General features: G+C 37.2%; 1 protein-coding gene across 3 annotated transcripts in view; it reads left to right on the plus strand.

Annotated features, from left to right (window-relative positions):
- The window catches only part of LOC106869971 (WW domain-containing oxidoreductase), a 276,220-nt gene extending 260,591 nt beyond the window's left edge, over positions 1-15,629 (plus strand). For all 3 annotated transcript variants that reach the window (XM_014915918.2, XM_014915919.2, XM_014915920.2), the window contains 3 exons: positions 524-709; positions 3,391-3,649; positions 13,457-15,629. In XM_014915918.2, coding sequence (XP_014771404.1) covers positions 524-709; positions 3,391-3,649; positions 13,457-13,639 — 628 coding nt within the window. In that variant the 3' untranslated portion in view covers positions 13,640-15,629. The remainder of the gene's footprint in view (positions 1-523; positions 710-3,390; positions 3,650-13,456) is intronic.
- The last annotated feature ends 272 nt before the right edge of the window (positions 15,630-15,901 follow it).

Consider the following 15,901-nt stretch of genomic DNA (forward strand, 5'->3'; position numbering starts at 1 on the left):
CACACACACACACACACACACACACACACACACACACACACGATGGGCTTCTTTCAGTTTCTGCCTATCAAATTCACTCACAAGGCTTTGGTCAGCCCAATGCTATATTAGAAGACACTTATTTCTTTATTGCCCACAAGGAGCTAAACACAGAGGGGACAAACAAGGACAGACAAAGGGATTAAGTCGATTACATCGACCCCAGTGCCTAACTGGAACTTAATTTATCGACCTGGAAAGGATGAAAGGCAAAGTCGACCTCGGCGGAATTTGAACTCAGAACGCAAAGACATGAAATAATGCTAAGCATTTCGCCCGGCGTGCTAACGTCTCTGCCAGCTCACCACCTTTATTAGAAGACACTTGCTCATGGTGCCAAGCAGTGGGACTGAACCCAGAACCATGTGATTGGGAAGCAAGCTTCTTACCACACAGCCACGCCTGCAAAGTGTTATATATGCATGTATATAGCTGCACAGGTGAATGAAGAAAATGATTTTTTTCTCTTTGCTTTCTTTCATAGGCCCCTACACATTTTGATCCTGAATGCTGGTGTGTTCGGACTACCACATGTTCTTACGGAAGATAACATTGAAACCACATTCCAAGTAAATCACTTAGCACACTTCTACCTGACGCTGTTGTTGAAAGATGTTCTGATTAGTTCGAAACCTGCCAGAGTTGTCGTAGTATCTTCTGAGTCACACAGGTAAGTCACCTCCATCTTGAAACAATATAAAATAAATAAATATGCAAATAGATATATGCATAAATAAACCGAACAAACTTGGTTTCCTTCCAGGTATGTTTAATTAGACATAAAGTCTTCAACAAGTAATGTTAAGTAATTAGCCTTAAGTCTCTAAACTTGACGAACGCCTCAGTCTCGTAAAAGGCACTTAACTGTGAACTTGCTTGAAAAGTATCACCTTATCTAATTGAGAAACTCGTTATCATGATTAAAGACGGAGTAGCTCTCAGATTGATAATGCAAAGCTGGGGAGTTTCTGATATGACAAAACAACTTCGAAATACCTGAAGGGCATTTTTTATTTATTTATTTATTTATTTTATTTTTTAAATTTTATTTATTTATTTTTTCTTTTACTGCATTCAGCCTTTTGCTTAAATTTATTTCTTGTGCAATGCATTATTATTACTTTTGGTGATTTCAGGGTGACTAGGTAGATAAATCTTAGTACATTTTAACTGGAGATTGTGAGTTCAATCCCATCCGCTGTCAGTGTTCTTTGGCATTTTTAACCAAGATATAGATGCGACCATGGCTGTGTGGTTAAGAAGCTTACTTTGTAACCATGTCGCTTTGGGTTCAATCCCACTCTGCAGGACCTTGGGCGAGTGTCTTTTATTATAGCCCCTGGGCTATAATAGAATGAAACCGTTTGGTAAAGAATTAGGGAAAAATAATGCCAAGCATTTCTCCTGGTGCTTTAATGATTCTTCCCACTAATAATAATAATAATAATAATAATAATAATAATAATCCTTTCTGCTATAGGCACAAGGCCTGAAATTTTGCGGGGAGGGAGCTAGTCAATTACATTGACTCCAGTGTATAACTGGTACTTATTACATTGACTCTGAAAGGATGGAAGACAAAGTCAACCTCAGTGGAATTTGACCTCAGAACGTAGAGACAGACAAAATACCGCTAAGCATTTTGCCCGGCACAGCAACGATTCTACTAAATAATAATAATAATAATAATAACAACAACAACAACAACAGTAACTATCTACAATTTATTTTATTGGATTTTATTATATAATAATAATAATAATAATAATAATAATAATGATAATAATACTGAGAAGAAGGAGGAGGAGAGAAATATAAGCATCAACAACAATAGTAATAAAAAATTAAGGAAATAAAAACAGACAAAAACAAAAAGAATTTAAAAACAATAAAAATGTAAAAACATGGAAAGTAATATTGTCAAAGAGCAAAAAAAGGCACCAAAATTTAAACAGGAAAAAGCTATGCTTCTAATCCTGTTGACAGTTAAACCTCAAAGACTAAAGTCTCACCGTTCTTGAGTTGCCAATATCTTGATGTGTTGTCTATAAGTAAGTAACAGTACCCTGGACACTGGAGCTGTTTATGAAATAAAGGGCCGTTTGTTTATTGCACAGGAGACGGAGGGAAGGAAAACAACATCAAAAAAAAAAAAAAAAAAAAAAAAAATAGCTTTCATTTAAATTAAAAAAAAAAACAGAAAGAAATTCACAATAATAATAATAATAATAATAATAATAATAAAAACACAAAACATAAGGGATTTCCTGTTATCATAGTCTTAGAACCCCCACCCCCACCTTCCTCCTGTATATTTCTCTTACCCTCTCTCTCTCTCGTCTTTCTTTGTCCCCTCCTCCTCCTCGTACGTTCTCCCTCCTTCTCTGTCTTTCTTTTATAAGCTCTGTTTTGTTATCTCCCTTTTTGTTTATAATGTTGTCTCTCACTTCTCTCCCTGTTTTCCTTTCTTTTCTCTCTTTCATCTTCATCTTCCTTGTTTGTTTTCTTTCTCCTTCCTTCCTTTTCTCTTCTCTCCCTCCCTCTTTCTCTCTTGTTTTTACCCCTCCTCCCCATTTACCATCTAATAATACTGCTTTCCCTTTTTAACTATTTTTCATCTTCTCTTTTCTCCTCCTTTCCCTCTCCCTATTAATTCAGTAAGACAATGAGAGAGAGAGAGAGAGAGAGAGAGAGGGTGAGACATACAGAGAGAGAGACATACACAGAGAGAGAGAGAAAGAGAGAGAAAAATCAGAGAGAAAGAGAGAGAAAAAGAGAGACACATATAGAGAGATAGAGAGAAAGAGGGAGACATACAGAGAGAGAGAGAGAAAGAGAGAGACATATATATAGAGAGACAGATAGAAAGAGAGACACATACAGAGAGAGTGAGAGTGAGAATCGTTAGCATGCTGGACGAAATGCTTCTGAGTTCAAATATCGCTAAGGTCAACTTTGCCTTTCATCCTTATGGGGTCGATAAACTAAGTACTAGCTGCGTACTGGAGTTGATCTAATCGACTGGCCCCCTCCCCCCAAATTACAGGCCTTGTGCCTATAATAGAAAAGATTATTATTATCGTTATTATTATTATTATTATTGTTATTATTATTATTATTATTATTATTATTAATATTATGTGACACAATAACTACAATATAAAATACTTATCCATGAGATCACACATGATATCCATGATATCACACATGATATCCATGATATCACCATGATATCCATGATATCACACAGTATGATTTAACCCAGAACCATGTGGTTGCAAGGCATACGTCTTCGCCATTCACCTGTGCCCTATATCTTTAATATTTACGATATCCTTTCTTTCTTTTCAGATTTGCTTCTTTGACCACAGAAAACATCAACGAAGACGAACTTTCTCCGCCACAGAGTCACTACTCTCATATGAAGGCCTACAATAACTCGAAACTCTGTAATGTCCTCTTTTCTAATGAGCTCAACCGACGCCTCTTGCCACTAGGTGTCACTACCAATACCTTACATCCTGGAAATATGATGAGTTCTCAATTAGCAAGGAATTGGTGGTTCTATAAATTGCTTTTTACCTTTGTCAGACCATTTACAAAAAGCATGGTAAGTTCCGTTTTGTTATTATTAGCAATTTAGCATTTAAGTCAGTCATATCCAACCAAAATATTTCTTCTTGTTTTATGTTTAGACTGGCCAGGTCAGGCCTCTCACACCAACCCAATGATTTCATTCTAAAAATTAAGTTTCCTCGTCAAAATCTCAAAGCTATATGAAAATGTATGATGAATTCAAAACAATGTGAACAAACCTTACAGTTCTTTACATTCTGAGCTCAAATCCTGCTGGGGTCAACTTTGCCTTCCATTCTTTTAGGGTTGAAAATATAAGTTGAGCACTAAGGGGTCAGCATAAATGACTTCGCCTCCTCTAAAATTACTGGCCTTGTGCCTATATTAGAAAAAAATATTTTATTTGGGTTTTTAGAATTGACCTTAGGGTGGTGAAGAAGTTACCTGGGCATGATATGATAAGCGGGGGCAGCATTGTAAAATCGATAAGTGCTTCATTGACTGTCAGCACTGAGAGCAGGTCCCTTTCATGTTCCTCGAGGTTTATGATAATATGATATATATCTGTAGCGTATGCATTTATTAAGCTTATACATGAAGTCTGGGTCTTCACTTGTGTCACGACGACCCAATATGATTACAAGACTAAACACCACACCCAACTGCCACCCACGACCTCCACCAGCACCAGCACCACCATCACTGCCACCACCATTTATATTTTCAGGATAAATCTGAAGAACACATGTGGTACATGTTTGAAGCCATGTGTAAACCTTGGAGAAAAATTAGTCATAAAGAACGGATGTACAATCTTCCAGAATGTTCTTGAAGATATATTTTTTTTTAATACTTTTTTTTAAACAATTACAAAATCTTGTTGCGACACCCCCTCCCCCCCACAAAATGTTAGTGTTAGATTATCAAGTGTAAAGGAATGTCTATAACCTGATAGTAGAAAGTCTTGGTAGCGTCTGGAATATTATTGTTGGGTATAGGAATATCTGTGACATTTAAGATGAATCTCAGGTGTCAGCCCTGAACTAAACACTTGTGAAACACGGATACACACATGACCTTTCGAAATGTCCTTGATAAGGGCTTGATGTCATCTTTAATTTAAACAAAACTCTGTCAACAACAAAAGAATGTGTTGACTGTCAACTTTATTGTAAACATTCCAATTTATAACCATAACATACAACTTTACTGAAGTTCAGGGTCGCCACTGGTTTCAGCTTTTGATGACGAGTGATGGGGAGAGAGAAAGGGAGTTCTGTTTGAGTAAGATTTTCTCAGGCATTACTCAGGACCTTTGTAGGTTTTCCCAGTCCCCAGTCTTGTGAAGTCAGAGTGATTGAGGCTTGGAGAGAAGGCCTTCATTGAACTGTGACATTAAAAGGAAGGGTTTAAACAGGTGTTTAATGTGGATGTTAATGTGCCTGGTACCTACAAGGAGGGGCTGTCAGGGAGTTGTGTTCCCCAAAGGGAAAGATTTGAGCAGATATTTACTAAGATCATTGGGATTGGTACCTGCAGGGAGGGTCTTCTAGAGAGCTTTCCAAAGGGAAGGTTTTGATCAAATATTTAGAGGGGTCAATTATGTCAGCTGCTCTAAATATTTGACTCTGCCGGGGAAGGGTCTTCCAGAGAATTGTGTTTCTGAAGGGGAGGATTTAAGCAGATGTTTATTAAAATCAATGCCATGTTTGCCTGCAAAAAGGGTCTTCCAGGGAGCTGTATTTCTGAAGGAGAAGAAGGGCTGAGCAAATGTTTAGCAAGTCCAATGTGGTTGACAACTAGAAGGATGATGCGTATTCTAGAGAATTATATTTCTGAAAAGGATTTTGTGCAAATACTTGGGGCAGAAGTTTCATTAATTTCAATTATATCTTATTGGTTTAAATATCGGAGGAAGGGCAGTACCTTTTGAACCTTTTCAGAACCTCCAAGACAGGTGGGAGAGAAGAAGGAAGTTAATCCCATGTTAGATACATAACCAGAGGGTTCCAACAGAGTCGACTCTGCTAAAGTGCAACAATGATTTCTATTACAGTACTTCCCACATACCTAGGCCATTGCTGCTGTTAGACACACAGACATCCTAGAAAACCTTACACTACTGCCCACATCATCATCATTTAACATCTCTTTTCCATATTTAATAATAATAACCCTTTCTACTATAGGCAGAAGGCCTGAAATTTGGGAGTAGAGGGGTAAGTCAATTACATCGACCCCAGTGCTCAACTGGAACTTATTTTATAGACCTCGGGAGGATGAAGGGTAGAGCTGACCCTGGTGAGATTTGAACTCAGAATGCAAAGCTGGAAGGAATACTGTCAAGCCTTTTGTTTGGCATGCTAACAATTCTGCCAGCTCTCCACCTCAATAATAATTCTTTCTACTAAGGGTTGGGTTCGAAATTCCACCAGAACACCTGATGAAGGCTGGAGAGTACATCAGCTGAAACGTTGTGGTAACAACAAACAAGATGAGGACATCTATCCATCCATCGTAAATGTTGTAAATAATTCCTCATCCCCCAAAATATAGAATCATATTAACCCCAAATGTATATACAGCTAAGTTGACCATTGCAGTATTTGAACCCAAAATGTAAAGAACTGCAAGAAATACTACCAGACATTTTATTAGATGCTCTACTGATTCTGTCTCAGTTTCTGTCAGTCGTTATCATTACAAGTTAAATTGATTTTTTTCTATTTTTGTTTCTTTTATTCATCTATTTTTACATTCCTTCCTGGATTAACATAAGCTTAATATTTCACATGTGTTTTGTAATTAGAACTTCTTGTTTGGATCAGTCAGTTAGTCACAAGATTGATGACTCTAGTTAGCATTATAAATCTTTAATCACATTCATACCTTTGACTCTGTCACGTTACTCTCATTCAATTCTATGTCAGTTACTGCAGTGCTGTGTGTGTGTGTATATATATATATATATATATATATATATTATTTTGTTTAAAAGAGTTCCAACACTGTCTGTTTTTTATGTTTTATTTATATTCCTGCAGAACCAATGTGGGGTATAGAATATGGAATATACAATATATAATATAAAATAAAATAAAATAAAAATGGATGGCACCATGAAAGAAAGTATTGAATGTAGATGAAATATTGAGTGTTCAATATAAAGGATCAAATATATAAATATATAAAGGCGACTCGAGTTTCAGGGCTATTTCCCTTCGTCATGGCCGGTACTGGTGCTGGTGGAGGTTGTGGGTGGCAGTTGGGTGTGGTGTTTAGTCTTGTAATCATATTGGGTCGTCGTGACACAAGTGAAGACCCAGACTTCATGTATAAGCTAAATAAATGCATACGCTACAGATATATATATATATATATATATATATATATATATATATATACACACAGCGTTAAACTAATACATCTGTTTGTTGTTTACATACCCGTCTTTGTCTTTTTGTAAATTCTCACTATATATATACACACACACATACGCACATGAGGGAGTGCTGAAAAGTTCCTGGCTTTAAGGGTATTGTGAAGGGCCTGCCTGAAGGCCCAACCTTCTGAGTTCTTTTTCAGGGCTTAGAAAAACTGAAGGACTGCTCCATTAAGTGTGCGAACTTGAGAGGGGAATATGTTGATTAAAATCATAATTAACTGACCCTCCTGTATTGGCATTGGCCACACTCGAATGGTGCTTTTTACGTGCCACCAGCATGGGTACCAGTCAGGTTGCACTAGCATCAGCCACGACAATGATTTCACTTAACTCAGTAATTCTTCTCAAGCATAGCATATTGCCTGACAATTGAAGGGTACTTTTAAACGAGTCAGTTATGCAACACTGACGTCAGCCACATCATTGAAAAACCACCCATTACACCCTGTAACAGGTATACTTGAGGGTACATCCTGACACATTTTTGCTGCCATCCTGTTTCCTTTCCAACAGACGTAAAGCTGTGTATCCCCTTACAGTAAGATTCCTGATTCTGTCCCTCTTTCATAGTTTAGCCTCCTTCTGTTCTACTCCCTCCTCAGTTGGGTCTTGTGAGGTACTTGGTGACCTCACTGATGCCAGTGCCTTGTGAAAAGCTATCAGTACACTCTGTAAAGTAGCTCGTCTAAAGGTCATCCAACCATTGAAACCATTCCAAAATAGGTGTTGGAGCTTGGTGCAGTCCTCTGGCTTGCCAGCACCTGTCTTCTCAAACTGTCCAACCCATGCCAGCATAGAAAAATGGACATTAAATGATAATTATATGCATGCACATGCACACACTTATACATGCATGTACACGTACACATACACACACACACGACAGCCAAAGTAACAGCTACTTATGCTCAATGAATTAAATCAACAGATTAAATAACCTTATTAAATTGCAGGAAATAAACTTAACGACGTCTTTTAATTAATCTTGTTCTACTAAAAACACTAAAGAAAATAACAATGTAAAAACAAAACAAAAAAACAGTTCAAATATAATTTTAGAAAATAATCAGCAAGACATGTTTATTATAATAAGCTTATTTAGGATTAGTATCAAATGTTAATTGGCACTAACTGTAAAGCCTGTCATTAAATATATTTAATTATAAAATCAATCACTTCATTGCAATTAGTAAGTAGTACTCTTAAGGTTTTACTAATTACCCTGAGAAAGGCTGTGGGCTGGCCGAAGCATTAACGAATCAGGGAAAATGCTTGGCATCATTTCTTCTGTTTTTTTTTATGCTTTGGGTTCAAATTCTGCCAAAGTTGACTTTATTTTATTAACCCCAGATGGACAGAAAACGAAGTACCAGTCATGTGCTGGGGTTGTTCTAATTGACTTTCGTCTCCCCTCAAAATTGCTGGCCTGGTGCCAACATTGAAAACCAGAAATTACCTTTAGAATCAGTTGACTGTCATAGTTATTATAGGTGCAGATGTAGCTGTGTGGTAAAGAAGTTTGCTTCTCCAACCATATGGTCCTGGGTTCAGTCCTGCTGCATGACACCAAGGGCAAATGTCTTCTATTATAGCTTTGGGCTAACCGATGTCTTGTGAATGGATTTGGTAGACGGAAACTGAAAGAAGCCTGTTGTGTCCTCTTCCTCCACAATTGGTGTTGGTATTCCTTTATCCTTCTACTTGTTTCAGTCATTTGACTGCGGCCATGCTGGAGCACCGCCTTTAGTCGAGCAAATCGACCCCAGGACTTATTCTTTGTAAGCCTATTACTTATTCTATTGCTGCCTTTTGCTGAACCGCTAGGTTATGGGGATGTAAATACACCAACATCGGTTGCCATGCGATGTTAGGGGGACATATGCAGACACACACAAACAAATATATACATATATACATACGATGGGCTTCTCTCTGTTTCCACCTACCAAATCCACTCACAAGGCTTTGGTCGGCCCGAGGCTACAGTAGAAGACACTTTCCCGAGGTACCACACAGTGGGACTGAACCCGGAACCATGTGGTTGGGAAGCAAGCTTCTTACCACACAGCCACTCCTGTTTACATTCCTGTAACATAGTGGTTCAGCAATAGAGACTGATAGAATAAGTACTGGGGGGGTGGTGATTCATTCAATCAAAATATCTTCATGGGGGTGCTCCAGCATGGCTGCAGTCAAATGACTAGAAGTAATATAAGATAAATGATTTTCCTTTTTCAAATAAGGAACGGGACGATAAATGTGTTATATTTTCCTTAAGGGGTTTGAAATATAATTTTTAATTTAAAACTATTAATTGTAATCTAATCCTTAGTTTCTGAAAATGTACTTTGAATCTGGTTCAAGAAGGAAACCCTTAAAAATTTATTTAGAGATTTTCCTTTATTTTCTTATTAATATGGGAATTTACAGAATGTGGAATGCCATGTTTGGTAATCAAAGACTTTTACTCCAGTTAATATGCCACACAAGATGTTCCTGTTTGCCGACATTTATTGACAACATATTGGCAGTAACATAGTGTGTGCTCTATCTGGTAAGCCACACTCCATACACATTGACAGTCACACATCGCGTACGCACATGTACACACACATGCACCTTTCTATTTTGTACATTCCCTTTCTTTTCCTCGTACACAGATTTTGGGAAAACATTGGCTTCATTTAATCCATCATCGACAAACTCACCACAGTGCTAAAATAACAGCCTAAGGATCTTGAAACGCTTTTCCAAATGATCTAAATGTTTTTCTCCTGCTGAAACCAGCAGAATAAACAACATTTGGTTGATCCATGTGGAGGTATTTCAAGATTTGGAAGAGGGTAACGACATACGCATGAAGCATAGCATGGATGTAGGGGAGTTAGAAGAAACCTGCTTCCCTTAGGAGGTATTTCAATAAGGTTGAGGATGTAGAGTAGATAAAACTGCATTGCACCATTAACTTACAAGAGATAGGAAACATATGATAAAATTTTATGTGTTCCTAGGGTAATTTTTTCTTTGAGTCGAAATAATTATAAAAAAAATCTGAATTTTATATTAATTTTTATTTTCAAATATATTTTGAACATTTCTTTATCACATCAAGTTTTTTTTTTTTTTATGAGGCATGTAATTTAATTTCCAAAGACCCAAATAATTACACATTTATTAAAATACCATTTAAAATACAGATCTGAAATTAAAAACAGTGGCTTGGTTTGGATTGCTGCTGTAATTTACGTCAGACATTCTAGTGCTCCTGTTGCCTTGGTAACACTTTTCCATGGTACAAATACTCTGATGAATATGCTGACCTTGTTTCTTCTTTACGATACCCAGTTTTCCAGGGGTAAAAAGGTTCAAGAATGCAAGCAATGTACCCTTAATGATATATTGCACCCCTATTGCTTAGTAAAACTTATAAAAGTCACCAACTGTTTCAGAATACTTTTCATGTCTTGTAATTTTACCAAAAGTTCTCTCAGATTCTCTTGAAACTTTATCATAGAATTTTCTCAACTTTATTCAACTCACCTTCAAGCCTTTCATCTCTTAACAATTTTTTGATCTGACATGGAGTACAAAAAGTTGTGTGTAGCCATCAATTTCTATAAATATCAAAATTGCTGACAGTACCACCTGATTGGCACTCGTGCCAGTAGAACGTTAAAAGCACATCCGAGCGTGATCGTTGCCAGGGCCACAGATTGGCTCCCGTGCTGGTGGCATGTGAAAAGCACCATTCGAGCATGGTCATTGCCAGCATCGCTTTACCGGCACATGTGCCGGTGCCACATGTGCCGGTGCCACGTGAAAAACAACATTCGAGCGTGGTCGTTGCCAGTGCTGCCGGACTGGCTCCCATGCAGGTAGCACATAAAAAACATCTTTTGAGTGTGGTCATTGCCAGAACCGCCTGACTGGCCCTCATGCCGGTGGCACGTAAAAGCACCCACTACACTCTCAGAGTGGTTGGCGTTAGGAAGGGCATCCAGCTGTAGAAACTCTGCCAAATCAGACTGGAGCCTGGTGCAGCTTTCTGGCTCACCAGTCCTCAGTCAAACCGTCCAACTCATGGCAGCATAGAAAGTGGATGTAAAACGATAATGATGATGATAAAATTAAATTCAATATAAATTAAAGCCAATTGTATAGTTCAAATTAAATTGAAGACCTGAAAAACAAGAAAGAAATCAAATCTATCGCAGTTTCTGTTGTGTAGTTTCTGTTCCGTTGAAGATATCTGGATTTGAAACTGGTATACATTTTCATTCTGTGGGTGGGTACCCCACGTCAAAATGAATATATTTTTTTTGTGTGTATGTGGTGGGGTATCACAGGGCCTGAAACTAGTGAACTTTTTACTTTGAGGGTTGGTACCCTAATGTGAAGCTTGTGTATTTTCATACCCCCGGATTTGAAATGAGTATAGTTTGTATTGTCTAAGTGAGTAGCTGAATCTGAAACTGGCGTAGTTTTACTTGTGTGAGCGGATGGGTACCTCAGAATTTGAAACCGGTACACCTTCATTCAAAGCTGCTGTAATTTCTATTCTGTAAATACAGATTTCCTTTAGAGTAGAAGCAGATTTCAAAACAAAGAGAAAGCATCAAAAAATTGCCCTAAATCTCACAACCTATCTCTCATCATTTCTTCTTCCCTGAGTACCACCGCTGTAATTTGAACTGTCTTCTAGCTCTCACTGATGTCTCATTAAAACAGATCTTGTCACTTCCTCAGTTCTTTGCCCTCGCCCTAGTCTTTCCTCTACATCTCTCTCCCTCCCTCATCCTTTCCACACCTACCCCCAAAACACACTTGAAGAAGCCCCTATCCAATTCAATACTTTCACACAGAATATTGTGTCATTTGTTGTTTTACAGTTTCTCATTTCATCTCCACCACCTCCGTTGCTACACACGCTCTGTGATTATCATCTTTATGGTACCCTGTCTATTTATCTCTCTCTGTCTGTCTCTCTCTCCCACCTGCCCAATCTCTTTCTCTTGAACCTCACTAGTGTCACTTTGCTATCATATAACCATCTGCTCCCTGTTATGTCAACAATATGTTACCTACTTACCGTCATCACTATCACAACCATCCTCATCACTAAATTAATCATTGCTCTCATCACCGTCAACATCACTATCATCATCACTGCTATCATCACCATTGTCAACATCGTCACCACCGTCACCACCACAGCAGCAGTGGAGTGACTGCAGTGGTCCAGCTCCCAAACGGCAGATAATTTCACCTCTCTACATTCTGAGTTCAAATTCTACCTGAGCCAAAATTGCTTTCCTCTCCTCAATGGTTGATGAAATAAATTCTTGCCAATGTAAGAGAACTTAATTCACTTCCCTATGTGCCCCCTCCTCCATTGCAGATAAATTGATTGATCTAAAGTTAAAAATTATTATTATTACCGTTATTAACAATGGTCAACTGGCAGAATCGTTGGTGCACCAGGCATAATGCTTGACAGTGTTATGTCCATTTTTTACGTTCTCGGTCCAGATTGACCGAAGGTTGACTTTGCTTTCCATCCTATTGGGGTTGATAAAATAAAGTACTAGCTGAGCTTTCGGGCTTGATAAAATAAGTACCAGTTGAGCACTGGAGTTGATGTAATCGGTTTAGCCTCCTTCCCTGAAATTTCAGGCCTTGTACCAAAATTTTTATTATTACTACCATTGCCTTAACGAAGGCAGCTGTATTGTTTTCAGTCATGTTTGTTTGTCCGTGGACAAGATGTCTCAACAATCACTGGATGGATTCGGATGAAACTTTCAGGGTTGTTTGGCCTCATGACTGGCACAAACTGATTAGATTTTGGAATCAATTCAATACTGGACAAGGATTCTGGATTATTTTTCCTGTTTTTTTACTTAATTTTTGAGAATGGTTGGATTAATTTTTAGTATTCTCGTTTGTGAAAACAGTCGTGTTTATTTCAGATATTTTCATTTTAAAAATCATCTCTGGCTAATCATTGAGAAGATGTTGGTGTTGCTGTAGCAGAGGTTTGCACTCTCTGAGTGCTCTTTTGATTATTATTATTATTATTAAGGTGGTGAGCTGGGACTGTTGTATGCACGGGGCAGCTTCACTAGGTAGGGCTGTCTTGTGCTTGTGTTTCTCAGGTGTCAGGGTTTGTCTCAAAGCTCTCCAGTAATGCCTTAAATGTGTTCTTGCCTTCCACCAGTTCACTATAAAACAACCTTTTGGTGGGGGGATTGTGTGTCAGGGACTAATCAACACTGCTTGGTCAAAGTTGGCCTCAACTTGAATAGCAACAGTAACTCCAACAAGAACATACTGCTTACTTCCTGCCATGTGTATTCTCCTAGAAATCAACTGGTTCTTTCTGTTTTCTTCTTCCAGCAACAAGGATGTGCCACAACTCTATATTGTGCCGCTGTGCCAGAACTACAAGGAATTGGTGGAATGTATTTCAACAATTGTTGTCGATGTCAGCCTTCAGAAAAATCAGGAGATGTTAAACTTATCAAGAAATTGTGGGAAATTAGTGTTAAGATGCTCAATGATCGCTCATTTACTTGTTAATTAACAGGTTTCTTTTCATCAATGATTATGGGTATCAGGTCATTTTGTTTAACTGATAACAGGTTTGTAGTAGTCTTATGCTAAATTATATATAGACATACAACATATTAACACAATGTAAGTAACTTTGAGATACACACATACACACACACGCATTTGGTGTGGCTCGTGAGTAAAGGTGTGGATGAAGTGTGAAGGGGGATTGTGAACAAGGTTGTCTTGGGTGTTCAAGACACATCACGGTGTAGGGAAGATTTTTTTTATTCTATTTTTTTTATTTTTCAAGGATGTAAAAAAAAAAAAAAAAAACTTGACAATAGTTGCAGAAAAAGATTGAAACCTCTATCTTCATACAAGGTTATTAATTAAATTGCCAACACCTTTACCCATTAGGCCACCAAAGCAGCAACTACAAAAATAGCTTAAAAATGAGATATATAAATCTATTTTCGTTATTGATTTGATGCTGTGGTAGATTTAATTATCTCATTTTCCACAGAAATTAATGGGGTACACAATGGACTTGTAAGGGTGCAGATAAATAGTGTGATAGGACATCCTGCATAATCTGGTCCCTGGGTTCAAGTCAGACCAGGGTGTGAGTAAGATTCTTACATATAAATTTTTTGTTCAACAAGAGTTTATAAAAAAAAAAAACATTGTAACAGTAGATATAAGTAGAGATTGAAACCTCTATCATCTTAAATCGTTATTGATGTTAATTATCAACACCTTTATCCAAAAGGTCATCTCAGCAACAACAAGGACAAGCTTACAATACAATCAAAGGTGGTTGAACATGAGGAGGTAAAAACTTTTATATCCATGAACTTTTAAAAAAACTATTATATTCATAGACCTATTACAGAAAATTAAACCTCCTTGTACTCCAATAACTTTTATTGTATTTTACCTGTTTTTTTTTTTAATTTCATTTTCTTTGTTTACTTTTTCTAACCTCTCCTAACAGTGTTATCCTGTTATCTTACTGTACTGTAATCATATTGCCTGAGGTACATAAACATTATATTTATATATATATATATATATATATATCATGCGTCTCAAATCAGAAGATTGGACAAATTTTGATATATAATTATCTCGCAAACAATATTTCCAGAATGTTCTGCTCTTATGCATACTTCACACAAATATGACATCTACAGACGAAATAAAAAAATACTGGAATAAGCAGATGTCCTTAAGGAGGACACAGCTTGGATTTTAACCATGCCGGCATTAATATATTTTTGCTTATAAGGCGGCGAGCTGGGCGAAATTCTTTGTCGTATTTCGTCTGTCTTTATGTTCTGAGTTCAAATTCCGCCGAGGTCGACTTTGCCTTTTCGAAGTCGATAAATTAAGTAGCAGTTGTGTACTGGGGTCGATGTAATTGACTGGCTCCCTCCCACAAAATTGTGTGCCTAGAAAATGTATATTATTCATGGCTGGGACCAAGTTTCACCTGCTGCTTACTGTTCTTATTTTCCTTTGTTTTGATCATTCTATTAGAGAAAGGCATGAACGCCACACAATCTAACCTCACCCTGTTTTTAAATTCTATCTTCCCTGAATGTGTCCTTGAGCAAGACACTTTTATACATTGCTCCAGACCACTCAGCCCTAAACGAGTACCCTGAGAACTACGTTAAGGGTACACGTATCTGTAGAGTGCTCAGTCACTTGCACGTTAATTTCACGAGCAGGCTGTTCCGTTGATCAGATCAACTGGAATCCTTGTCATCATAACCGATTGAATACCAGTTATCATTATACAGAACCTACTAAGTGTTAGGAAATGCATAAACGACTCAACTTCAATATTTACAGAAATTATTTGAACAAACAAACGATTGTCGAAACTTCATTGCATTCCCTGATCAATTTGGATTTCGTTTGATTCCATTAATTCCTTCTCCATTGATACTAAACATTCTTCTAATGATGTTAATAACGATGATGTCTCATTAAAATAATTTACATAATATCTCTGTCTTCTTGTTCTTATTGTTAGAATTGGCGTTGGTGCTATTATTATTAGGGATTTGGTTTTCAGCCTTACTATAGGAAGGGGTACCCGAAAGAAACTGGAATTTTGCAATATAATTCAATTCACCTTCAAAGTATTCTCTATTTGAATCAATAAATATATACAAATATATAGATATATAAATGTATAAATATATATAAATATAAAAATAAATATATGTAAATATATAAATAAATATATATCATCATCATCATCATCATCATCGTTTA

Source organism: Octopus bimaculoides, chromosome 17 (assembly GCF_001194135.2).
Source record: "Octopus bimaculoides isolate UCB-OBI-ISO-001 chromosome 17, ASM119413v2, whole genome shotgun sequence".
Taxonomy (NCBI): domain Eukaryota; kingdom Metazoa; phylum Mollusca; class Cephalopoda; order Octopoda; family Octopodidae; genus Octopus; species Octopus bimaculoides.